At 42.4% G+C, this 26999-nt stretch overlaps 1 protein-coding gene across 2 annotated transcripts in view; it reads right to left on the bottom strand.

Moving 5' to 3' along the window:
* Window positions 1-4261: 4261 nt before the first annotated feature.
* Window positions 4262-26999, bottom strand: part of KDR (kinase insert domain receptor) — a 79623-nt gene continuing 56885 nt past the window's right edge. For both annotated transcript variants that reach the window (XM_087936595.1, XM_087936594.1), the window contains 14 exons: window positions 26296-26431; window positions 21999-22103; window positions 20096-20209; window positions 19695-19783; window positions 17909-18053; window positions 16789-16889; window positions 15432-15554; window positions 15083-15194; window positions 13387-13486; window positions 13005-13110; window positions 12610-12761; window positions 7976-8072; window positions 7762-7850; window positions 4262-5451 (listed from right to left, as the gene is read on the bottom strand). In XM_087936595.1, coding sequence (XP_087792721.1) covers window positions 5241-5451; window positions 7762-7850; window positions 7976-8072; window positions 12610-12761; window positions 13005-13110; window positions 13387-13486; window positions 15083-15194; window positions 15432-15554; window positions 16789-16889; window positions 17909-18053; window positions 19695-19783; window positions 20096-20209; window positions 21999-22103; window positions 26296-26431 — 1680 coding nt within the window. In that variant the 3' untranslated portion in view covers window positions 4262-5240. The remainder of the gene's footprint in view (window positions 5452-7761; window positions 7851-7975; window positions 8073-12609; window positions 12762-13004; window positions 13111-13386; window positions 13487-15082; window positions 15195-15431; window positions 15555-16788; window positions 16890-17908; window positions 18054-19694; window positions 19784-20095; window positions 20210-21998; window positions 22104-26295; window positions 26432-26999) is intronic.

Below are 26999 nucleotides of genomic sequence, written 5' to 3'. Positions count from 1 at the left end.
TTGGAAAATTTGTGGTTAAATGTAAAAAATAGAAGACGGTTGAAAAGGCAAAATCAGCTGGAGCGAATGAGAAGAGCAAGTCAGTAAATTAGCACGTTGCCTTAATGAGTATAAAAGGACCCAGCTGGGCTGGTGCATTTCGCCAGGAACAAAATGACTATTTGAGTGAGGACGTTACAGCAAAGAGCTCTGAGGCTGAGGATTTATTGCCAGGACTGGTTTGCCGGACAGAGTAAGATTTATGCTGTGGTTTCTGCCAGCTGTTATCTAATAAGACTTCTTTCCGTTTGATTTAATTGTGAAACGGCTGCTTTCTGTTTTGTCCGTTTGAATTTCAAAGGGGAGTCATAACAAGCGGTATATATGTCTAAGTGCTATTTTTAGTGCTATCAAGGAGAAAAAAAATCAGCAAAATTCTGAATTGGGCCCAGAATCCATCACATTTTTTTTCCCTTGCTGATTCAATGATCTAGTGGAAAGTTTCTTTTTGCTGCTTTATTCTTTTGCAAACAACGTATGTGCTGTACTGACCCCATGTTCAGTAAGCAGTCTCCTAATGACTAAAATTGCCATTGTCTGCATCAAAGGTGGTATTCAGCAGGTTCTGACCAGTTCTGGAGAACCGGTAGCGGAAATTTTGAGTAGTTCGAAGAACCGGCCAATCTCACCCCTGACTGGGCCCGTCCCCATCTATTCTCTGCCTCCCATTGAATCCCAGCTGATCGGCTGGGTCTTCTTTTGTTGCCCTGCACAGGAGAACGGAGCTGGAAAGCAGGTTAGTGGGGTGGGGACGGAATGGGGATTTTGCAGTATCCTTCCCTTGCCATACCCACCAAGCCAAGCCCATAGAACCAATAGTAAAAAAAATTGAATCTCACCACTGGTCTGTAGCTTGGTGGGTGTGGCAGGGGAAGGCTACTGCAAAATCCCCATTCCCTCCCCATCCCACTAACCTGCTTATCAGCTCCATTCTCCTGTGCAGGGCAACAAAAGAAGACCCAGCCAATCAGCTGGTACTCAGGAAGCAGAGAAGAGATGGCGGTGGGGCCAGTCAGAGGCCGGATTTGCCAATTCTCTGAACTACTCAACATTTCTGCTACCGGTTCTCCAGAACTGGTCAAAACCAACTGAATACCACCTCCGGTCCCACTGGTCCTGTGGGCGTGGCTTGGTGGACGTGGCAGGGGAAGGTTACTGCAAAATCTCCATTCCCTCCCCACCCCACTAACCTGCTTTCCAGCTCTGTTCTCCTGTGCAGGGCAACCAAAGAAAATCCAACCGATCAGCTGGGGCTCAATGGGAGGTAGATAATAGATGGGGGCGGGGCCAGTCAGAGGTGTTTTTTGCTGGTTCCCTGAACTACTCAAAATTTCTGCTACCGGTTCTCCAGAACTGATCAGAACCTGCTGAATACCCACCTCTGGCCTAAACGAATGTGAGTTGTGTTTCCACTTGTCTCCAAAATAACCAGCGGTGGGGTTCACAAGGTATTTCGTGCAACCTCACTTCCGTTGCTGCAGAGACCCTTGTATAATCTGCAAATGAGCCTTGTCACCCTTTTAATTATTTCCTTTATCTTTTACTGCTTCAAAAGCGCCTCCGGTCTCCGTCCAAAGGGGAGGTTAAACATTTTTCCCAAGAGACTGCAATCCAGAATTTCTACACTTCTCCTTCATTGACTCCGAAGTTGAACATTTCTGGGCGTGGCTTGGCTTGGTAGGTGTGTTGTGGCTTGGTGGGCATGGCTTGGTGGGCAGGAGAAGGATATACTGCAAAATCCCCATTCCCTCCCCACCCCACTAACCTACTTTCCAGCTCCATTCTTCTGTGCAGGGCAACGAAAGAAGACCCAGCCGATCAGCTGGGACTCAATGGGAGGCAGAGAATAGACGGGGACGGGCCCAGTCAGGGGTGGGATTGGCCGGTTCTCCGAACTACTCAAACTTTCTACTTCCGGTTCTCCAGAACTGGTCACAACCCGCTGAATACCCACCTCTGTTGCTGAGTGAGAAATTTGGTGTCACTCAGCAACGTAATTCTGCGATACAAGTGAGTTTTGCCCCATTTTCTTGCCATGTTCGTCAAGCAAACCACTGCGGTTGTTAAATTGGTAATCTGGTTGTGAAGGGAATCTAGTTTCCTCATTGATTTGGCTTGTCTGAAGGTCACAAAAGGGAACCACGTGACTCAGGAACCCTGCCACCATCATCAATGTGAGTCAGTGGTCAAGCATCTGAATGTAAATCATGTGACCCTGGCAGTGGTGGGATGCAATTTTTTTTTTACTACCAGTTCTGTGCACGTGGCTTGGTGGGCGTAGCTTGGTGGGTGTGGCAGGGAAAGGATAGTGTAAAATCCCCATTCCCTCTCCACCCCACTAACCTGCTTTCCAGCTCCGTTCTCCTGTGCAGGGCAACCAAAGAAGACCCAGCCAATGAGCTGGGACTCGGGAGGCGGAGAATAGATGGCGGGCGGTGCCAGTCAGAGGTGATATTTGACAGTATTCTGAACTATTCAAAATTTCCACTTACTGGTTCTCCAGAACCGGTCAGAACCTGCTGAATATCCACCTCTTGACCATGAGGATGCTTGCACTGGTCATAAGTGTGAAAAATGGGCATAAGTCACTTTTTCCAGTGCCTTTGTAACTTCGAACGCTCACTGAGTGAACTGTTGTAAGTCAAGGAGTTATGTTACAAACCCACTTAATAGACCTTGTTTCCAAGCAGAGTTTATTAGGGCTGTGAACGACAACACACAGTTCCTGGAAGAAACTTGACATGCAACTGCCCCAAAGCTGAACATATACATTAAGCACTGAGTGTACATGCGTGCAGGTGCAAAAATATAATAATCTTCATTTACAGGGTCACCATTTAAAACACTGTGTAGTTTCTTGACATCTGCTTAAACAGATGTGACCCTCGCAGGCATTTTGCCAAGAACACTGAGACTAAATATAGATTATATTTTGAAAGGCAGATATTTTGAAACACCAGATGTTTTTTTTCTTCTTTAAAAAAAAAAAAAAGGACTAATAGAGCAACAGATTCCTGAGATGTTCCCGGATGTTAAAAATAAAAATAAAACAAACTAGAAACAAAGAAGGTCAAGGGATATTTTTTTTTCCCCTCCAAAAACAGGTGTGGGATTGCTCTTATGCTGGTCTGAAATTTTTTGCAAGGAGAAAAAAAGTGCACTATTAAAAAATGTAATCCTATCGACCATTTGAAATGACACAGAATTGATTTACTTGGCCCATCGGATATAAATGTTGGAATTCTTACCTGGCAGGGGAAGATATCTAGAACAAATTATAGATGCTGGAGAGCGGGAAGGTAAGATATATGAAAGACGAAAAGAAATTGCTTTAAAATTGTTGTGCAGTGATGAACTTACACATCAACTATGGCATAAAATTTCCCAGAGGTGCTTTTTCAAGGGGCAACTGGACTTTCTGGATTTTCTTTGTAGACATTTCACTTCTCAGATTTAGCTTAGTTTACTTTGTTGTCATTGCACCTCGTACAACGAAATCAAACACCATCTTCAGTGCACATCATGACCATAAAAATAAACACAAACACACATCCTTCACCCTCCACACATTGAACTGAAAACCCCCAACACCACACCAACACTGCACTATACAGCAGAATTCAATAGAGTTACTGCCCTGGGATAGAAGCTGTTTTTCAGCCTCTTTGTCCTTGTTTTTATTCTCCTGTACCGTCTGCCAGATGGTAATAGTTCAAAAAAAGGGTGCCCAGGATGAGATGGATCTTTGAGAACGTTTTGAACTTTCTTAAGGCAGCGGGAGCTATAAAACTCTTCCAAAGAGGGGAGAGGGCAACCCATGATCTTTTGGGCAATGACATTAAGCCTCTGGAGTACTTTCCTTTCTGCCTCTGTGCAATTGGCAAACCATACAGAGGTGCAGTAAGTTAAGATATTCTCTATGGTGCAGCGGTAGAAGGTCACCAGCAGTTTTCCATCCACCTATTGTTTTCTGAGAAGCCTCAGGTAGTATAATCTCTGCTGGGCCCTTTTGACCAGGGCTACAAGGTGAGCACCCCAGTTCAGGTCCTCAGAAAAGAATGAATAAACCAGAAAGTCCAGTTGACTAAGAAATTTACCATATAAAATCATCCACATACTCAGAAATGTTCAGCTGAGAGCTGAACATTTGAACCAGCCCCCTAATTTTTTAAAAAATTAGGAGCCGAATATCCTGCAAACTCAAGAATAAGTTCCACTCGGCTTTCATTACACAATAGATTTATTTATTTATTTATTTTCATAATATATTACAATTCTTTCTACATATCCAGATTATAAATACTGCATTGTGCCTTTTAGATTTTTGTTTGTTTGTTTGTTAATCCATGGATTTGTTATGCTTGAAATATTAAACAAAGTACAAAACCCACGAATATAAAAATATAAAAGTAACCGAAAACAACACTAGTCAAAATAGCTTCATGGTACTTTCTGTAAAGAAAAGTCCTTCAGTGTATATCACATCTTGCTAGAGCTCTAGGTGACCTTGGTGGAAAATTTGCTAAACTCTGCCATTATTTGCTAATTTTTAAGCATTTCTCAAACCTCTCAAGAGGTTCATTTCAGTAGGAAGCCTTCTTTGAAAGGATCAAAAATGCATCAAGGCCTGGGTACTAAAAACAGAGCTTTTCATGAAAATAGGTGCCCTGCTCTTCAGTAGCTTTTAGTGGCTTATTTTTAACTACAAGAATTAGATTTAGAAAGAAAGGGCCCTTCGATGGAAGAGATAAACATGAAAGAGGATTTAGTAAAAGCAGGGGCTGTATTGTCAGGCCCTTTTCTTAGGCTCCACCAACCACATTTCTGAAACCTTTTCTTTGCTGACCAACCCCAAATTCAAAGGGTTTTGACTGAGCCTATTTCCATCTTCATGTAACTGCACAGGAAGATGGCCTCCTTATCAGATTTCACAATGTCCATGTGGTTCAAAATGAGGATGAAACGATTGTCTATGACTTTCAGCAATGCCTGATATAACTTCAAGCTCTCTCAAGGCCTTGCATGGCCTCACCAGGATTCTTTCTTGCAATTTCTTCTTCTTTTTATCATTAAAAAGAAAAAAAAGGGGGGTGGGATTCATATTTTTCTCCCCTCCTGTATTCTGGGTATGAATACAGTGGGTTTCAGGACAAGGCAATGTTCGGTGCAAGTTCCAGTGGTTGTCATTTTTCGAGAAGTCCTTATACAGATTGTGAACTCAGAGAGAGAGCCGGGCCGTAGGCAACGTAGCAAGACTGAGAAGTATCGTCCCTGAGCATTAAGAGTTCCGTCTCTTCACTGGGATACATGGTCATGTCCATGTCATCTGAATGATAGCCTGATTGATAGCCGCTGGTGGGATTGGAAGCTTCAGACACCACAGATTCGTTGCTTTTACTGGGAATCAGCCCACTGAAAAAAATAAACAAAATAAAATGAAAAAATGGCTAATTGGGCACCAGGATTCAGAATATGTGTAATGGTGTGTGAGAATGACCTGGGGAGATAGGAGGAAGACACCCAGAATGGATAACCAGCATGTAAAAGATGTTCCAGCCCACAAAAGGGGAGGAATTCGTGCAAAAAACTATGTTGCTTTTCTGGAATATCAATATGGGATTTTTGCCTTTGCCGGTCAATATAGAGGATACTCTTGTCTGGTTTGGTACACCAAACAAATGGGACAGGTACAGACTTCAATGGCTAGTCAGGACGGTAGAAATAAACAACCTCAGCCAGCCTTCCATTGAGGACTTGTATGCTACAAGGTCAGAAAGAAGGCTGAGGAAATATCTACAGACCCCTCACCTCCTGGATGTAAACTGTTTCAATTCCTCCCCTAGGATGGCACTATAGGGCATTGCATGTGAAAACAACTAAACACTCACAGTTTTATCTCTCGAGCCATCACTCCGCTGAACACCTAATTCTCACAGCACTGTCTTGTGTCTTAGTATATTTACCCACATTGTATGGCTGTAGTATTATTATTATTATTATCATTCCCACCTTCTTTACGACATCTTCTTACTGGTATTATTATGATTATTATTACTCTGTTGCTTTGCATGTACACTGAGAGCTTCTGCACCGGAGACAAACTTGGCCAACAAAGTATTCTATTCTATATTCTACCCTGTTCCGTGTGGATGAAACACAGGGACAGATGGAGAAGCATTTTCATCTATCAGTGACGTCTCTCCATAACAAGCTGCTATGGAGGGCAGGGATGCTGGAATAAATAAGCACAGGATACCATCGGATCTGTGATTCCCAAAGTGACATTGGAACCCCAGGAAGTCAAAATGCAGGCGGACAATATAAGCCTTAGCTTCTGGTACTGTGCACTGACATGCTCTTTTGTTTCACCTTCCACCATCTCACAGCAAATCCCTAGAGTGTGGCATCATTGATGTAACATTGCCAGGTAAGAGGAATAAATCTGTCCAAAACAGAGGTGGATAATTCTAGATATTTCCTCTCAAGTAGAGAATTTTATTTCTGTATGTATTCATTTGTACATTTATGTATGTATGTATGTATCTATGTATGCATGTATGTACCATATTTCCCTGAAAATAAGACCTAACTGGAAAATAAACCCTAGCACGATTTTTTCCAGCATGCTCATAATGTAAGCCCTACCCACAAAATAAGCCCCAGTTAAGATCGTCAGCCAGATGGATGTATTTAATAATCATATTTCCCTGAAAATAAGACCTAACCAGAAAATAAGCCCTAATGCATCTTTTGGAGCAAAAGTTAATGTAAGACCCAGTCTTATTTTCAGGGGAATCATGGCACGTATGTATGTATGTATGTATGTATGTATGTATTTATTTATTTATTTATTTATTTATTTATTAAATTTATTTTCCTCCCATTTTACCATAGGGTAATTGTGGGTGGCTTACAGGCAAAAAAAATATGTCTATACATACACAATTAAAACATAAATAATTAAAACCAAACATCAAACCCGAAGGACACATGGGGAGGATGGGGGCAGAGGTGGGGGGAGGTGGGCTTCATTGTTTCTCGATCAACCACCCTGTTCTGACCCCAGCCTTGTTCAGATCAAACAAACACAAAGTATATATATAAAAACAACCCTTTTTAATGCAGCGCTGTGAATTCTGTGCATTCACAGCCAAGAGTCATTTAAAGCTAATTGTCCCAGGTAAGAGCCAGTCCTTTCAAGGTTGCAAAAGGCTGCCAAGAACAAAAGACTAATTGCAGATAAATATCCAAAGCCAGAAAAACAAACAAACCAGAGGATGGGAACTCTGAGCATAAAGAACTTCTTTGCTTCCTGCAAAGAAGCCAACCCCGAAGGGTGGCTTTTATCCCTTATGGGAAGGGCCATCACCTTCCAGCCTTACTCCCGAGTTGCTTGTGCTGCTTCAGCTGCTCTTTCCTTCAAGCAGGCTCCCCGGGTCCCTCTTTGTCACTGCTGACAGACTCCATGACCTCCAAAGGAACCATCCCACTCTCCGATAGTCCTGGGCCCATCCCTGCATCGCATACAGGCCCCTCATCCAAGTCCTCACTTTCAGAGACCTCAGCCATCTGCACCTGCTCCCGGTGAACCACAACGTACCCCTACTGTGCTGCTCCTCCACTGGGGCCTCTTTGATTTGTTTTTTTTTTATTGGGAATCACCTTGATTGATTGATTGATTTTTTAATAAAATGAGCATAATGATTGTTTCTCCAGATTTACCTGAAGGGCAACACCGCTTCTTTAGCTTTCTCTTCTAATGCCTTTAGTTCTTCGGACGCAAGAATCATCCCACTATCTGTCTGATTTTCCTGAAAGAACCCAGGGGAAACAAAACAAAAAGGCTGTTTGGACGATCAATGGAAACACAGACCGATAGATAGACAGACCAAAAGCTGCCCCCCCACAAAAGAAAGGCACTATAAAATGGACTTACATCTTGAACTACTTTTATGGTTGGTTCTACGGGCACAGATTCAAAAGTCTTGACACTCACAGGACGGCTATTTCTTTTACTTCCTGTGCGACGCTGACTAAAAAGAAAAAGAAATACATGTCTTGTTAGGGTGTCGAAGCTTAGTAAAAATTGGACGGTTGAAGTTTCAGGTTGCCTTCTGCAATTATTATCCAAAAGCAAGCTTGTGCAACTAACACAGAGGTGGATATTCAGCAGGTTCTGACCAGTTCTGGAGAATCGGTAGTGGAAATTTTGAGTAGTCTGGAGAACTGGCAAGTACCACCTCTGACTGGCCCCGCCCCCATCTATTCTCTGCCTCCCGAGTCCCAGCTGATTGGCTGGGTCTTCTTTGGTTGCCCTGCACAGGAAAATGGAGCTGGAAAGCAGGTTAGTGGGGTGGAGAGGGAATGGGGATTTTGCAGCATATTCTTCTCCTGGAGTGGGGTGAAATGGAGATTTTAAAGTATCCTTTCCTTGCCATGCCCACCAAGCCACGCAGCACCCACCAAGCCATGCCCACAGAACTAGTAATAAAAAAATTGAATACAACCCCTAAAATAACATCCCACCAAGCTGTGATCGTCAGCAATTTTGATGCCAGGCCTCTCTCAAAAATTGTCAGACTCTCATATGATTTAAATGATTACAATGGTATCCAATATAAAGAGGTACTTCCTATGGGTTCAACCCCTTGATGCAAGGGTGTCAAACTTGCAGCCTGTGGGTCCGCGGATGCATCATGCGCAGCCCATGCCCACCCCTGGTTTAGCGAAGGAGGGGGAAGTCCCAATATGTCATGTAATGACAACATGATGCCGTGGGTTTGATACCCCTGCCTTGATGCATCTAAGTGCTATACAAATTCTGCAACTTATATTAGATTACATGAATGTTTTGTACGGGGTGTATGTTAATGTGCATGTGTGGATATGTGCATATTTAATGTCACCCTATTCTGTCCCTGAAGGCTGCTTCTACACTTCCTAGGTAATCCACCAGGGGTGGGATTCTACCAGTTCGCACCTATTCGCTAGAACTGGTTGTTAACATTCTAAGCAGTTCGGAGAACCGGTTGTTAGAAGAAATTACTGGTCTAATCCTGTAAGGAAGGCAGGAAGGAAACATTCTGGTGTTGCTTACAGATACTGCCACCCTGTTAACCCTTATTACATTCTTGGCAGGACTAGACTTCCTGTCTCAGGAACTTCTATGGAGTTATTTTCCCCTCCTTTGCTGGTACTTTGCTTGTGTGGAGTGAGTGACCATTCAAAGTTATAATGGCACTGAAAAAAGTGACTCATGACCCTTTTTCACACTTACGACTGTTGCAGCATCCTCACAGTCATGAGAGGCCAGGCGAGGAGATGCGTGCCTCGATGTGAGTGATATTGAGTTGGCCACACCCAGCCAATAACCTGACCACCAAGCCACGTCCACCCAGTCACATGGCCACCAAGCCACGCTCATCACCTAAGCCCCGCCCACAGAACTGGTTGTTAAAAAATTTGAATCCCACCCCTGTAATCCACCCTTCCAGCTGTTTGGCCAAACAGTTTCTTTCTCACGGGGACCATCCTAAACTCATTTCCTGGAAAGAGGTCAAATGCATGGTTCCTTTAGATCAGCAGCCCTCAATCTTTTGGGCACCAGGGATCAGGTCTGTGCAAAAAAGTTTTTCCATGGACGGGAGAAGAGTGTGGTTTCATGTGCAACGTTAAATCCCATGCATGTGCAGATGAAACTTCGCTTGCTTATGCGCCATGGTTCCTAATGGGCCACGGACTAGTATAGGTCTGCAGGTCGGGAGTTGGGACCTCTACTTTAGATAGCCTCCCTATATTCTCTCTCTCTCTCCCTCTCTCTCTCACACACACAAATACACACACATACACACGTAAGTACGTAACTATAATTTAGCAAGTTTATTAATATTTCCCCACAACTTTCTTCACTAAAACCCCAGAACTGTCCCAATTTAGTCCAGCCACAAGCAGACCAAGGCTAGTCCACAAAGCCACAGCCAAGGAGTTCACAAGGCACTTGAAAGCTTCCCAATCAAAATAAATTTTGCCACCCGGCAAAATTAAATCCACAACGTAAGAGGGATCACGAAGCAAGAAAAGCCCAAAGTTCACAAGGCACGATCCAAATCGAGGCAGGGTGTCAATGCAAGGCGAGGCAAGAATCACAACGACCAGGAAAAATGAAAAATGACCGCTAGGAAATGAACACATGGTCCCCAGCATCACTTCCATCTGTCTGTTGTGCTAAATAGCCAGCTTCTGGGGCAGCCCTTCAAGAAGGGCGAGGTTGCCTCCACATGAGTAATCTGGCTGACCTGCTCTGCTCTTGCCTTTTCTCTGCCCTACGTGTTCCTGGATCAATTGCAGAAGGCAGTTCCTCTTCCTCATCCCTGACTGGCTGCAGCTGCGTGCTTTCCCCACCTGAAGCCTCAGGGTTATCCTGTCGCAGCTGTGCTTCAGCCAAATTCCTCTCGGACGGCTGCTCAGAGCTGTTGACCAACTCCCCTCCAGACGTGCCTGGAAAAGGTTCGTCCTCCTCAGAGCCAACATCTAAAGAAGTACCTGAGGAAGCATCCAGGGGAGTCATCATCACACCTTGGAGCACTAGGGATGAGTGTAGATTGAATGAATATTGCATTCATCCAACAGGGGCTGTGAGAGTATCAAAGGTTTTGAACCAGGGGGTGGGCCACTCAGGGTTTGCACCAGTGGTGGTATTCAAATAAAGTTGCCACTGGTTTGGTGGGCGTGGCTTTGCTCTGGCGAACCCTTTGCTCTGGCGATTGATTGGTCCCACCCACCTTCCCTTTGCTTTAGCCTGTCCTTTATTTCTGCAGTTTTGAAGCTCAGCTGAGCCGATTACTGTACCTCAGCTGTTTTACTCACTGGCGTTGATATGGCAAGTCAGTTGTAAAGCTGCAAAATTGTGGTTTTGTAATGTGCAAACCCATTGTGAAACTGGTCGAAGCCCACCACTGTTTTGAACCTCTGCCTAGGTAATGACAATACTGGTGGTCTTTAAGTTAGGACCACAACCGAGCCCCAAATTATGGTTGCTTAAGTGAAACTTTTGTTATACCCTATTTTATGATTTTTCTTGCCACAGATGGGAAGTGAATCATTGCATTTGTTAAGTTAGTAACATGGTGGTTAAATGAACCTGGATTCCCCATGGATTTTGCTTGTCAGAAGGTCGCAAAAGGTGATCACATGACCTCCCCAGGACACTGCAAGCAGAGGTTGGTATCCAGTAGGTTCTGACCAGTTCTGGAGAAATGGTAGCGGAAATTTTGAGTAGTTTGGAGAACTGGTGATAACCTTCCCCCAGGAGTGAGGAGGGAATCCCCTGCCACATGCACTAAGCCATGCCATGCCCACCAAGCCATGCCCACAGAACTGGCAGTAAAATTTTCTGAATCCAATCACTGTTGCCAAGCATCTGAATTTTGATCATGTGACCATGGGGGGGGGATGCTGCAATGGTCGTGAGTGTGAAAAACGATCACAAGTCACTTTTTTCAGTGCCTTTGTATAACTTTAACAGTCACCAAATAAACGGTTGTATATCGAGGACTATCTGAAATGCAGTGGATCCTTGTGATAATGTGAGGATGGTGTAACCCTTGTTGCAGGTTCATGAACTTCCCATACCTTCAGTGTGTGGAAACTACATGGCTCTTCTAGCAACAGTGTTGTCATGCCCCTGTCGCAATCTGATTCCGAGGGGAAGGCCAAGCAGCTGACAGGGCGTGGGAGTGTGGCTCTGTTGGCTGGGGAAGAAACTGGGGAAGGGCAAAGTCTGGCTGGGCAGAGCAGGGGAGAGGTAGAACAAGGCAGAGGGAATTCAGAGAAAAAACCATGCCCACCCCCTCTTCATCCTAGGGCACCCAGAGAGGAACGGAGAAGGGAGCAACGTGAGTTGTGTGGCTTATGGGGGAGGAAAGGGCCTTGATTTCCTTCGTTAGCTGCAGCTGGAAACAGTGTTTAAAAAGGGAAGCTACGCACAGCAAAGTTGTTGGAAGCAAATAGTGAGTTATTTGTTATTGTCGAGGCTTATCTGGGTTCCTGGCATCTTCCTAACTGTGTGTGTTTTGTTGGCCTTTCAAGTCTGCAATTGCTTATCCTGCCCTGTCTGGTTAATTGCTGCAATGTGGTTTGTGTGGATTTTTATTTACAGTTTGTATGTACTTAGTTTTCGGGCTGAATTCCCTCCACTTAAAGACTGTTCTTGGGAGAGTTTTTTCTCCAGCCAAAGGTAACTGGCCCTTGGGGGCAAAGTTGGAGGTATTAAAGGGATTCTTCTTACTTATTTGACTGTGTTGCCTTTGTGCCACACCCCGGGTTATCACAAATGCCTTCGTTACATGGACTATGAAGGCATTTCTGGGAAGTTAAATGAGATTGTAGACAATTCACTCATCTATTGTTTACTCGCTCATTAGTCACCTCGTCTCTTGGGTAGGATACAAACTGTTATCATTTAGTGCACTGAAATAACGAGCCTTTCTCATCTTTGCTAGAATCACAAACCACATCAAGTGTGAACCTTGGGAAGGGGTTGTTGAATGCTCCCAATGGAATGCTACAAACCTTGTTTGCGACGTGCTGTCATAATGGAACTGAGAATCGCGTACTTCCTCTTCTTCCTTGCAGGAAACAGGTGACATTGGCAAGGAGAGTCCAGAGTCTTCTTCGGTATGGAGCAACGTAACTTGGGGGAGGATAACATAGTCTTTACCACCCTGGTGTAAGAGACAGACAAAAATTGGTTTACTTTTTATTATTCATGAGAGGAGCGGATGAGAAAAAAAAATTCAGGGAGTTGATGGCAGCCTGTAGAACAGAGGTGGGGAACGGTGGCCCCCTTATGGCTGGTGGACTTCAACTCCAAGAATTCCTCAGCCCAGCAGGAATTCTGGGAATTGAAGTCCACAAGTCATAAAACTCCATCGTTCCCCATTCCTGCTGTAGAACAATTGTGTTACCTTGTGGACATTTGCTTGCAGTAAATTCCCCAAGCTCTCCACCAAATCTGAGAAGGTTGGTCTTTGTTTGGGTTCACCATGCCAGCAGTCCAACATTGTCTGATACCTGGAGAATTAAGCCTACTATAAATACATATGTCCCAGAATAAAACCCATTCAGCTACTTATTGATGGTTATTGTTACAAGGAAGAATGGAAGAGTGGGAAAAATAGATTTGCTTTGCTTGGTTTGGATTTCTATCCCATTAACATGAAAGCCACCTTGGCCAACTAATGAACGTGTTTTATTTTCATTGGAGCATTCCCAAATGACATAGAAAACAAAACAAATGTACGATCAACCTCTGCTACAAAACATGCTTGCAACAGCAAAAGTTCTTACATTTCAGGTGTTGTATAATCTGGTGGCCTCATCCTCGTTCCTTCTTTCAATCTTCTACAGAAATCTTCATCAATTTTTACACCTGGGTATGGTGAGGCCCCTAAAGTAATAGATTTCCTTTTTAAAAAAAAATTGCCTTAAAATTCTGGTCTCGTGGTTCTGCTTACCTACACTTCACCACTATGAAAAATAGCTACAAGTTTAACAGGTACATCACTTCAACCAAAGGTGGGACGATTGCAATACCCAACAGTCACCTAACTACAATTTCTGATATTTTTGCCAGTATCTGGCAAAATTTTTGCCAGTATCTGGCAAAAATATGCATTTAAGAATTGAAAAATTTGCAACACAAGAGCTTGTTCGAATCCCAGAATGGACTTGAGCTCTATGCCCTTCCAAAAGATGAAAGTTAGCTGCCACTTGCCAGAAAAATACACCCATTCAGGAGAATGGGTTCTGACATACGACCGCATGAATTGGACTTATAAATGTGTTATTTCCTTAGTAACCACTATAAAAATGTTAAAAAATCAGGTCTGATCATATGTGCGTCTTCTTGACCTACGAGTGTCAAAACAGCCAAAATTACAGTCCCAATTGCATCAATAAATCAAGGACTATCTGTAGCTTAATAATGGGAACAACATTGTTATTTCACCACAAACATTTGGAAGGACCTGGAGATCAAGGCCACTCTAGGACTCAAACAAACTTGTACATTCTGAATTTTTCAGTTTTGGAATTGCATGCTTTTCATAGATAATTCTAATAGTTTTCTGGTAGAGGTCAGATTTCTAGCTCAAAACCATACTGTACGGGTACCGCATGCCTGAAATATGCTATCTCCAGCATAAGAATCCATAATAAATCTAACGTGACAAGATTCATTTTTTAAAAAAATATTGTTTTGATATTGTTTTGCTATACATTTTCCAACCAAAATAGGGGAGTCCTGTAATAGCATATAAAAAGGGCAATAATTTATTTATCATCCTAGTCCAAGATATTTATTTTATGAGGGAAAGATTTCTTGAACTAACAAAACAGACACTTTCGCTCCCTCATCTTTTGAAGCAGCTTCCTAGGTGTCAGAGCACCCCCAAAAATGGGATGTAATGTATTAAGGGGAAATCCTCCAAAATTAGATGGCAGAAGTTCCAGAGCCATTACAATCCATGGAAAACTTGATCAGTATAACAATATGAAAAGGAATCAAACTCACAGACATCATTATCTTCTTTTAATGACCTCATAATCCCTTGTGAGGAGGAGTCTGAGCAACTGAATGGAGCTCAATATTTACTGGCCGGATGCCCTTCCTGTCACCAATGCGGAGCTTTGTTCAGTGGGTATATTCTCATTGTGACCAGAGAATGAAATATCTGCCTCTACCTAGGATTGAACTCACTGTCTCCTGATTGTGAGGTGAGAGCTCTACCTCTAGGCCACCGTACCACAATCAAACTCACGGACATAATTGGGCCTTACCGAAGGTCTTGGATTTTATTAAGGAGCAACAAATAAACATATTCCAAATACTTGAATGCCTACTAAATATTCATTTTTTTGTTCTACATTGGTGGAGAAATAGATCTCTACAATGATACTGCATTAAAAATAAACAAACATGGTTACATTTCAGTAGTCTTAATGTTAAACTTTGAAAATTAGCCAGCAAAGACATTTGACCTACCTAATGAAAATATTTCCCACAGCAACACACCAAAAGACCACACATCACTTTGAATTGTGTATACACGATCAAAAATGGTCTCTGGGGCCATCCATTTAAGGGGTAGTCTAGCCTAAATAGTTAAGAAACAATATTATATATCTAAAATGCCACCAATCGATAACAAGAATATTATTGTCGTAGTAATATATGTAAAAGTTAAAGTTATAACATAGTAAAACTTGAAAGCTTGTAGTAAACTGATTGCAACATGTTTGCAAATCAGTGAGGTTAAAGTGGGATTAGAGATTTAGGAAGTCATGGTTAACATTTCAAATAAAGGCCTCAAAATTTCAGACACTGAACTTACATCTCCTTTCCTGACATAATCTGGATCTTTGTAGATATCTCGAGCCAGTCCAAAATCACAGATTTTGACCACATTGTTCTCCGATAAAAGGATATTGCGAGCAGCCAAATCTCGGTGTATACACTGAAGCAAGATAGACAATCAGTCACTTGTCTGAATTCTTCCAGAAAATAGGGCTAACCTTATCTTAAAAGCTATAATCTCTGCAAGTCTTGATTGCATGACCTTATACTTAATAGTAAAAGATTGTCTCCCGATCTTTAAGCTACTTCCTTTTTACATGCATCACAAATGTGACATGCGTTTGTTTTTTTAAAAAGGTATGGTTTCTATTGTTCTATCATGGCCATCATCTTGATTGTTTTCCTCCATAGATAATTCCTACTCTACAGAAAAATACTCTGCTCCACACCAAACAAGTTCTCTTACAAATTACAGAAGAGCAGATGTGGATAGCAATGTGTTAAGTCCAACAGATTCTACAGCAAGTCAGACTTTTATACTTCAAACTGTGGAGAAGCTCACTAGAAAAAGCTCTCTGCTTCAAAAGTCCCCTGAAAATAAATGGACATGAGGTTGAGCTAACACAACTGCACATACTGTCTCTACTGAGGTTTAGCTTTGTAAAGGAAGAGTAGAGTAGAGTAGAGTAGAGTAGAGTAGAATATTAGCATAGAGTAGAATAGAATATTAGCATAGAGTAGAGTAGAGTAGAATATTAGCATAGAGTAGAGTAGAATATTAGCATAGAGTAGAGTAGAATATTAGCATAGAGTAGAATAGAATATTAGCATAGAGTAGAGTAGAGTAGAATATTAGCATAGAGTAGAATAGAATGGAATGGAATAGAATAAAATAGAAATCTAGGTGTCCCCTATTATAGTCTAATTTCTCAAGCATTACCCCACATTAGAGCAATGTTTAGCTTCCTCCCCACAGGAACATCACCAGCAGCTGTTTCAACTAAAGGCACTCATATCTTAATAAATGCATTAACAACAGTTTTCCTTAGATATACTCTACATCCCTTGACGGCTTGACCTCTGTAGGGTTTACTCCAGACTATGCACATGTTCATGTACATTCGTGAAATAAATAATACAATCTGATCAGAGGGAATGGACAGAGAGCTTTCAACACATATTTCAATGTTGCTGGTGAATTCGCACATGCTGATACCTTTACCAAAGCACTTAGGAGGACCAATAGCTTAAACTCAAGAATGTTCTGAAGTCCTGAATGAACTCCAGGCACAAACATTACAGTTTCCTTCCACCAAGCCCCATCCTTATTACAATTATTTCCTGAAGGATGTTGTCATTCCACAAGTGTCATTTCCCTACAAGAAATTCCTTACTTTCCGGGATGCCAGGAATTCCATCCCCCGAGCCACCTGGAAGCTGTAGCAGATGAGGTCCTCTAAGCTCAGAGAAGCTTTGCAAGGCTCCTCAGATGTTGCTGCAAAGAAATAAAAATGAACTTATATACAATGCATAAGCTACTGCACATCCTAGGCAATATAGTTAAAATTGTAGTAGACATGGTGATGATGACATATTTTCTATGTGAAGTGCTCAGGGTGGTATCTATCCTTCATCAGTTGAATTAACAGAATTGAATATTTTCCACAGGAAATACTCTTGTCTAGCTGAAAGATATTTTTATTGGCTGTATAACAGGATTTTAAGAAAAACCTCATTATAGATGAATGAGAGATTAGCAGTGAATGAATACCCTGGGAACATCTGACCATGGATGGTGAAGCTAAAGCAATGCCAATTAATATTAACAACCGTGCTAATTCAAAGGTTTCTTCTCATAGAACTTAATCCTTGATTCCTTCGGATTGTTTAGGTCAGTGGTGGCTAACCTTTTTGGGCTCCTGTGCCGAAAATTGTGCGTGCGCTTGCACCTGCGCACCAGCACCCAGAAGCAATGCGTGCCCCACCCATGCCCCCTGCGCATGCCTGCGTGATCCCCCCTTACCTGCACTGTGCATGCGCACAACTCCCAACTGATTTTCAGTCCTTTTGAGGCGCACAACTCCCAACTGATTTTCAGTCCTTTTGAGGCATTTTCCAGCCTCCCAGAAGCTCGAGGGAAGCCTCTGCAGCTTTTGGAGGCTGAAAAATGGGCCTATTTTGTCACTTCTGGCATTTCTAGAAATACTGGAAGTGACAAAACAGGCCTGTTTTTCAGCCTCCAAAGGCTGCAGGAGCTTCTATCGAGCCTCTTGGAGGCCTTAAAAAGGCCTCAAACATGCCAAAAATCAGCTGGGAGGCACATGCATGTGCAGTGAAGTAAGTTTGGCTGGGGCTCGCGCGTTTGCACAACTGGCTCTGCGTGCCACCTGTGGCATGCATGCCATAGGTTTGCCATCACAGATTTAGGTGGGTACAGGGTTTTATTTCATATTTTTTATTATTCATTTCCACTTTGGTCGTAACATTTGCTTAAAAAATTATGGCAAATCTCACTTTCTCCTTCTTCCACATCACTGAGGGATCGCTCCTCGCCGAAGCCCGAGCTTGTTGAGCTCTGGCTGCTTGCAATGCTGTCCAAGCGTTTCTTTAGGTCTGCAGTGAAATCACTGTGTCCTCGCCCAGATCTGGTGTTATTGGTCTGTGGCAATTAAAACAAATAAAGAACAAAAGAGGCAATCAAATTTGTATCATTTTCTGTGATGGCAAGAAAAAGGGAGGATGCAACCTCATAGTTTTTAGTTGCTGGTAAATAATGGAAGCTATATAACAGGAGATGCAACAAAATTTGGCGAAAAAGATATCACCAATTTTGCTGATGCTACATATTTGCTTTACACATGCAAAGATTCCACATCACTTGTTAATCTATGTCATCTTCATCCTTCCTTTAATGAATGTCATTGTTACCCCACATTTTAATGTGATCTGCCATTATTTTTAGCAGTTCAGCCCCAGAAATGCTGTTGGTATAACCCTTGGTTTGACCAAAGTTGCCTTCAGCTGTTTTAAACCCAGATGACATTCTTCTGCTATCAACACTGAAGATGCTTCATTAGATAGTTTGTTTACATGGAAGGCTGCCATTTTGTTTTTTTTTACCTCAGGCAGCAAAATGCCCGTGGGTGGCTCCGCTCAGAAATCTGTCCTAGGCATTTATGTCTGAGCTTTACATGGATTAAATTTTTTGTGATAATACCATCGTGGAACCATTGTGTAATATGAGAAAAAGAGCCTCAAGGAAGCAAATGCTATTGTACCGGAATAACATTGGCAAATGTCCCAAACTGTATCCTGATTAGTCAATGGCTTTATGTTGAAATGTTAAATTTATATTCTTCTGAGAAAAGAATAGGAGTCTAATTGCTCACCACATCTGTTGCATCTGTTAATCATTGCAAAGTGTGAAAAGGACTTAGCAAAAGTAGAGGAAGATAATAGCGGCCACAAAATCATCCACGGGGGGCCTGGGGTTGATGGCTGACTAGAAATTGAATCTGCTACACTTGTTCCAATACCTTAACTACTATATCACACAATTTATTTATTTAATTAATTTGCCAATCGGTTATAAGATATTAGGTATAGGTATAAACATAAGTAAGAATACAGGAAAAAGGTATGAATGAATGGGGACAATAAGACAGGGGCAGTAGGCACGATTGTGTGCTTATGCACGGCCCTTACAGACCTTTTAGGAATGGGGTGAGGTCAATAGTGGTTAGTTTGAGGTTAAAGGAGTAGGGGGTTAGAGGATGCAACAACAGACTCAGGTAGTGCATTCCAGGCATTGACCGCTCTGTTGCTGAAGTCGTACTTTCTGCAATCAAGTTTGGAGCAGTTTACATTGAGATTTGTATCTGTTGTGTGCTCTTGCGTTGTTGCAGTTGAAGCTGCAGTAGTCATTGACTGATGGGACATTGTAGCAGATAATTTTGTGTACTACGCTTAAGTCTAACTGTAGGCAGCATAGTTCATGGTTGTCCAAGCCCAAATTTCAACCCTGATGATATAGGGTATTCTGTTGCGAGCAGAGGAGAGTAGTACTCTTCTCGTGAAATACTTCTGGACTCGCTCGATTGTATTAATGTCCGATATACAGTGTGGATTCCAGACAGATGAGCTGTATTCAAGTATTGGTCTAGCAAAGGTTTTGTATGCCTTAGTTAGCAATTCAATATTACCTGAGGAGAAGCTTCAATGTTCAACAAATTTGCTGAACAATGTTCAACAAATCTCATTATGAATACATTGAATGGTTCTCCAGGTTCCGAAGCCTCACCTTGTATGGAACAAAATCATTTCGCTTGCTTCTTAAGTAGACAGACAAATTTCCAAACTTGCAATATTCCACAATCACCATGAGTGGACCTTAAGAAAGTACAGTGAGAAAACAGGGCAGATCGTGAAAACAGACCAAAGTATGTTTAACGTTGAAACAGAATATAAGTCAACTACCATCAGATAGAATCTTACAAGCCTTCAGATAGCCTCAATAGTCAAGAGTATTAAGCAGCCATCAACCTGCCCCACTGATTAATTAAGTTTTCTATTAAATATCTCTGCTTAGTTTTGTATCTTTTTTTCTTCATTGCTAAATTCCAAGAAAGGTCTACAAGATGAGTTCTCACGTCAATCCATTCATTCATCCATTCAGAGATGTTCTTAAGTAGCAACACTCACCTCCTGGTTTTGTGCAAGCTCCAAGTAGGTTAACTACATTGAGATGATGGCCAATATGAATAAGAATTTTGAGTTCAGACATCAAGGCTCGATGTTCACTGTGTGTGGCACCCTCTACAAAACAAAAGGCACACAAATAATAGCAGTAACAGAAATATTTCTTAAGACTTATTAGAATTAGAATTAGAATTGTTCTATTGGCCAAGTGTGATTGGACACAAAAGGAATTTGTCTTGGTGCAAATGTTCTCAGTGTACATAAAAGAAAAGATCATTCGTCAAGAGTCAAGAATCATAAGGTACAACATTCAATGATAGTCATAGGGTACAATAAGCAATCAAATCATACTAGGAAACAGTCAATATAAACCGTAAGGATACAAGCGACAAAGTTACAGTCATACAATCACAAGTGGGAGGGGATGCGTGATAAGGAGTGATGAGAAGATTAATAGTAATAGTAGTGCAGACTTGGTAAAAATGATGTCATAGTGCTTTACAATCCCCTCTAAGCAGTTTACAGAGTCAGCATTTGCCACCAACAATCTGGGTCCTCATTTTACTAATCCTGGAAGGATGGAAGGCCGAGTCAACCTTGGGACGGTCAGGATCAAATTCCTGGAGTGAGTAGTGAGTTAACCTGTAGTACTGCATTCTAACCACTGCACCACTATGGCTCTTTTTAATAAACTGAATTCCATAAATTGTAATCACAATTTATCCAACTGGCCTCAGTTAGTTGAGCTGCCAACTTCCACTCCAAAGGTGGGGAAGAATTACAAAATCCATCAGGTCTATCTAGCCTCTTTGCAGCAACATAAGATAAACGAGCACCTTAAAAGTTTGCTCTAAACCTCGAGTCACATTTACTAAAGCAACTTACAGGAATGGTCACTCTACCCGGAGTTCTTTTGGACTTTCCTTGGAGCAATTAAAATTTCTATTTTATGCCTGTTCTCTGATGTTGCAGTTGATTGTTTCTTTCTACTGTAGACAAGTCTAAATTATGAGAGGGTGTTTTTTTTTAAGGCAAATCACAATAAAGATCAAAATAGTATTTTATCAAGATTTGTAAACAAACTTAATAGAGATTTATTATTATTAGAAACCTTATAGAGAATGTGTATAACAAAGGTCTCTAAACTTGGCAACTTTAAGACTTGTGGACTTCAATTCCCAGAATTCTCCAGCCAGCTATACTGGCTGGAGAATTCTGGGAGTTGAAGTCCACAAATCTTAAAGTTGCCAAGTTTGAAGACCTCTGGTGTATAATGTGCATAGGAACTAGGCATTAGTTAATGTATAAGAGCCCTGCAGAATTTACATATACAAATGCCACGTGTAAGGAATATGAGGGCAATCTAAGATGACCAATTCTTCAGTCCTGCAATTTGTCCATTGGTCAGAAAATTTAGATAAGGTAACTTTTTATTGTCATTTTTTTTATTGAAAGCACACTAGCCCACATTAAAAAATGACATTCTGTTACCTGCTTTCAAGAGAAAGTGTATAGTTACCCAAACACACACATAACACACATGTACCCATGCTACATACATGGGTATAATAATGACTCTATTCTTTCCATTTAGATGATACATGCTTGCTAATATTAAGAGGTTTGTATTGTGTAAAACACTGTCCAGCAACAGCTAATGTTTACTCAGAGTAGATAGGAAATGCAGAAATGCATCTGCTAATACATTAATACTATTAATGGACATATTATCTGTCTTTTGGTAAATAAAGACAATGGTCTGAACCAAAGAATAAAGCAGAAAAACATCTTTTATCCCTAAAAACAACTAAATACAGTAGAACAATTCTCCTTGTCCAAGAGTTATAATTGTAAGTTTGCTTATCATCGCTTCCTTGCTAGGTGTGTGTAGATTCTTGATTCTTACCTTTAAGCATTTTGACAGCTACAGTGCTACAAGTAGTTGCCTTGTCAATCCCAAATGCATCAGCTTCGATCACTTGACCAAATGCTCCTCTCCCAAGTGGTTTTCCTGGATAAACAGAAAAAAAAGAAAAGAGGGATATGTATCCTTAAATGGCAGGAAAGAAATTTACCCATTCCATTAAAAAAAATGTGGAAGAAGGAAAAAATCTAATAGCAATAGCAATAAGACTTATATGCCGCTTTATAGGGTTTTACAGCCCTCTCTAAGCAGTTTAGAGAGTCAGCATATTGCCCCCAACATTTTGGGTCCTCATTTTACCCACCTCGGAAAGATGGAAGGCTGAGTCAACCTTGAGCCTGGTGGGATTTGAACTGCCAAATTGGCTGCAGAAGTGGCTTGCAGTACTGCGCTCTAACCGCTGTGCCACAGAGGCTCCTTATATAGAACATATAATATAACATAGAATAGAATGCTATCCTAGTTGGTGATCCTCACAAATATGTTTTGATGCTGGCTGTGGAAATGTTGTCATCAAACCAAATATAAGGTTGTATTAGTTTTGAACGTATGACATTATTTTATATGGTCTACTGGTCTAGGGAAGGCAGTTCAATGCAGGAGACCCAGTCAGGCAAGAATAAAGGCTCAATGCTTTGCCTTAACTAGATTGCTATTATTTAGCTACAATCAATCAATCAGAATAGAGCTGGAAAGAACCTTGGTCTTCTAATCCAACCCCCTGTGGTTCCTACTGTTAGTAAGTTTGTCCTTAATTACAAATTGTTTCTCTCCTTGATTAGTTTCCATCCATTGTTTCTTGCCTTGCCTTCCGGTGCTTTGGAAAATAAGTTGACCCCCTCTTCTTTGTGGCAGCCCTTCAAATACTGGTTCCCCCTGGTCCTTCTTTTCTCTACATTGGCCATACCCAAATTCTTTGTATGTCTTAGTCTCCAGACCTTTAATCATCTTAGTTGCTCTTCTCTGCACTCCCCCACCCCATTTTTTCAATGTCTTTTTTGTAATGTGGTAATCGTATCTGGATGCAGTATTCCAGGTGTGGCCTTACTGAAGATTTATAAAGCAGTATTAATATTTCACGTGACTTTGATTCAAACATTCCTAAGAGGTCAGCCAACAGTACTATAGGCACCAGGGGACTGACACTGGGGTTGCTTGACCACCAAGTGAGTTTGTAGGTGGAGCAAAATGGGAGCTACAAATATTCTGATCAATTCTCTTAGCCTAGTCTATGGAGATTCTCAGTCATCCAGGCCATAGTTGCCTCAAAGATGCTCTTTTTCAAATGGCAACTATGTTTTCTTGAGGAGGAGGAAGAGGAGGAAAAAGAAGAAGAGGAAGAGGAGAAGGAGGAGGAGAAAGAAGAAAGAAGAGGAAGAGGAGAAAGTAGAAAGAAGAGGAAGAGGAGAAAGAATAAAGAGGAAGAGGAGAAAGAAGAAAGAAGAGAGAAGGAGAAGAGGAAGAGGAGAAAGAGGAGGAGATGACAGAAGGAGGAGGAGGAGGAAAGAAGAAAGAAGAGAAGAAAAGAGGAAGAGGAGGAAAAAGAAGAAGAGGAGGTGGAGAATGAAGAAAGAAGAGGAGGAGGAGGAGAAAGAAGAAAGAAGAGGAAGAGGAGAAAGTAGAAAGAAGAGGAAGAGGAGAGAGAAGAAAGAAGAGAGAAGGAGAAGAGGAAGAGGAGAAAGAGGAGATGATGACAGAAGGAGGAGGAGGAGGAGGAAAGAAGAAAGAAGAGAGAAGAAGAGGAAGAGGAGGAAAAAGAGGAGGAGGAGGAGGAGAAGGAGGAGGAGGAGGAGAAAGAAGAAAGAAGAGGAAGAGGAGAAAGTAGAAAGAAGAGGAAGAGGAGAGAGAAGAAAGAAGAGAGAAGGAGAAGAGGAAGAGGAGAAAGAGGAGATGATGACAGAAGGAGGAGGAGGAGGAGGAAAGAAGAAAGAAGAGAGAAGAAGAGGAAGAGGAGGAAAAGAGGAGGAGGAGGAGGAGAAGGAGGAGGAGGAGGAGAAAGAAGAAAGAAGAGGAAGAGGAGAAAGTAGAAAGAAGAGGAAGAGGAGAAAGAAGAAAGAAGAGAGAAGGAGAAGAGGAAGAGGAGAAAGAGGAGATGATGACAGAAGGAGGAGGAGGAGGAGGAAAGAAGAAAGAAGAGAGAAGAAGAGGAAGAGGAGGAAAAAGGAGGAGGAGGAGGAGGAGGAGGAGGAGGAGGAGGAGGAGGAGGAGGAGAAAGAAGAAAGAAGAGGAAGAGGAGAAAGTAGAAAGATGAGGAAGAGGAGAAAGAAGAGAGAAGGAGAAGAGGAAGAGGAGAAAGAGAAGGAGATGATGACAGAAGAAGAAGGAGGAGGAGGGGGAAAGAAAGAAAGAAAGAAAGAAAGAAAGAAAGAAAGAAAGAAAGAAAGAAAGAAAGAAAGAAAGAAAGAAAGAAAGAAAGAAAGAAAGAAAATTTTGCTTCTTATCCAAGAAGCTTCATCAGTGGTGGCTGGTTCAGTCTTCTTCTTCCTCAAGGAAAAAGAAAAAAGAGTCCACTTGCCTTTCGGGGGAGGGGCGGGGGAAGTCCTAGACAAAGCCATTCTTCTGAGGAAGCAACAATGTCGACGATACAGCCTTGTTCAGCCCCAATGGTTCAAAATCAGAAACCTGATGGTCCAGAGCTCTCCACCTAATGTCACTTTTAAGAAAGGACAGGTGCCAGGAAGCCCTGTTCTCCTCTGATGACAAAGTCCTGGCTGCCAACTACATAAATCTGACAGGGGGGAATTTGGGCCACTCGGTGACCAAGACCACGTATTCTGGTGATCGTGAGAGTTTCTTTTCTGGTTAAAATAGTATTTTTTTTTAAATGGCTAATGACACCATTAAGATATGGATTGGAACAGCCACAAGCTTTGGCCTATTCCTTGGGGTGTGACCTAGCTGAGATTTCACTGCTATACATCTTCTACCAGTGACTTCACTACTCAGAAATGGTGGAAATTATGGGCGATATAGTGCCCTGTCTTTTTCTATATTCCGCCACACGCCTCTTTGACTGTCTGATGGCCTCCCTCCTTCCCTCAACTAAAAGTTGGGACCTGGCTGGCTTCCAGTGCTAATTAAAACCCATGAACCCTCCTGGGAAACTCAAACACTAACCGGCTGACAATGAATATGGTGAAGCACAGCCCTGTCAACAACCCACAACGTCTACAAATTTACTCTGTGGCCTTAGGAACGCCCACGTGTTCTTTGCACGTAAGAATTTTCCCAGTGGAGGTGCCAAGCACAAATAGGATAACTTTCTAAGTGTCCTGTAATTTTCCCCTTATATCCCTATATCCAAAGGTGGGTATTCAGCTGGTTCTGATCAGTTCTGGAGAACAGGTAGCGGAAATTTTTAGTAGTTCAGAGAACTGGGCAAATACCACCTCTGACTGGCCCCGCCCCATCTATTCTCCGCCTCCAGAGCCCCAGCTGATTGGCTGGGTCTTCTTTCGTTGCCCTGCACAGGAGAACGGAGCTGGAAAGCAGGTTAGTGGAAGGGGAGGGAATGAAGATTTTACAGTGTCCTTCCACTGCCACGCCCACCAAGCCACACCCACCAAGCCAAGCCATGCCCACAGAACCAGTAGTAAAAAAATTTGAATCCCACCACTGTTGCAGGTATGGACTAACCCAGGGGTCTTCAAACTTGACAGCTTTAAGACTTGTAGACTTCAGCTCCCAGAATTCCTCTTCCAGTCATGTTAGCTCAGGAATTCTGGGAGTTGAAGTCGGAATGGTGGCCATGATGGTTTGATTGAAGTGTCTCAACATGTTTAGGTATATTGCTTTGACCAACATTCAGCCAACATTTCATTCCCCATTAAACATATCAATCTTCCTTGATGTGTTTGAAAATTTTCTCTCCTGGGGTCTCCACTTTAGTTCCGCACATTTTGAAGCATATTCAGCCGGTTCTGACTAGTTCTGGAGAACTGGTAGCGGACATTTTGAGTAGTTTGGAGAAACACCTCTGACTGGCCCCACCCCCATCTATTCTCTGCCTCCCAAGTCCCAGCTGATCGGCTGGGTCTTCTTTCGTTGCCCTGCACAGGAGAATGGAGCTGGAAAGCAGGTTAGTGGGGTGGGGAGGGAATGGAGATTTTACAGTGTCCTTCCACTGCCACGCCCACCAAGCCACACTCACCAAGCCAAGCCATGCCCACAGAACCGGTAGTGGAAAAAAAATTGAATCCCACCACTGCCTATATCCGCCCCCCCCAAAATTCTAGTTTAATGGTTATCAGGAGTATTGGTCCCAAGGAAGAGAACAAACCTAGCTTCAGCCTATCCCGAGGGAATTCCCATTTGTTGGCATCGTAAGGGAGACGTTCACACTGCTCATCCATAGGGACTTCATCAGGATCCATGATGATAGACAGGTAGCCAGTTTTTAGTTCTCCTCCATTGGCCTGAAAAAAACACAATACCAACAATAGCAGCTTACACTTATGACAGGTAAGTCCTCAACTTACAGCCACAATGGAGCCCAGAACTTAGGTTGCTAAGTGAGCTTTCGCCCCATTTTACTCTGCACATTCATTTAAATGAATCACTGCTACAGGGATTGTTAAATGAGTAACGCCGTTGTTAATCTGGTTCCCCCCTTTGACTTGTCAGAAGGTCGCAAAAGGCGATCACATGGCCCCCGGGCCTCTGCAACCATTATAGCTGCCACAGAGCAGCGGTGGCGCAAGTGGTTAGAGTGCAGTAGTGCAGGCTACTTCTGCTGACTGCCGGCTGACTGCAATTTGGCAAGTTCAAATCTCACCAGGCTCAAGGTTGACTCAGCCTTCCATCCTTCCGAGGTGGGTCAAAAGAGGAGCCAGATTGTTGCGGGCAAGAGGCGGACTCTATAAACTGCTTAGAGAGGGCTGTAAAAGCACTGTGAAGTGGTATATAAGTGCTTCTTGCTATAGATGTGAGTCAGTTGTCAAGCTTCCAAATGGAAATCACATGCCCATGGGGATGCTGCAATGG

This window comes from Pseudonaja textilis, chromosome 6 (genome assembly GCF_049901715.1).
Source record: "Pseudonaja textilis isolate UNSWEBS1 chromosome 6, rPseTex1.2, whole genome shotgun sequence".
Lineage (NCBI taxonomy): Eukaryota > Metazoa > Chordata > Lepidosauria > Squamata > Elapidae > Pseudonaja > Pseudonaja textilis.
This window is presented reverse-complemented; position numbering and strand designations above follow the sequence as displayed.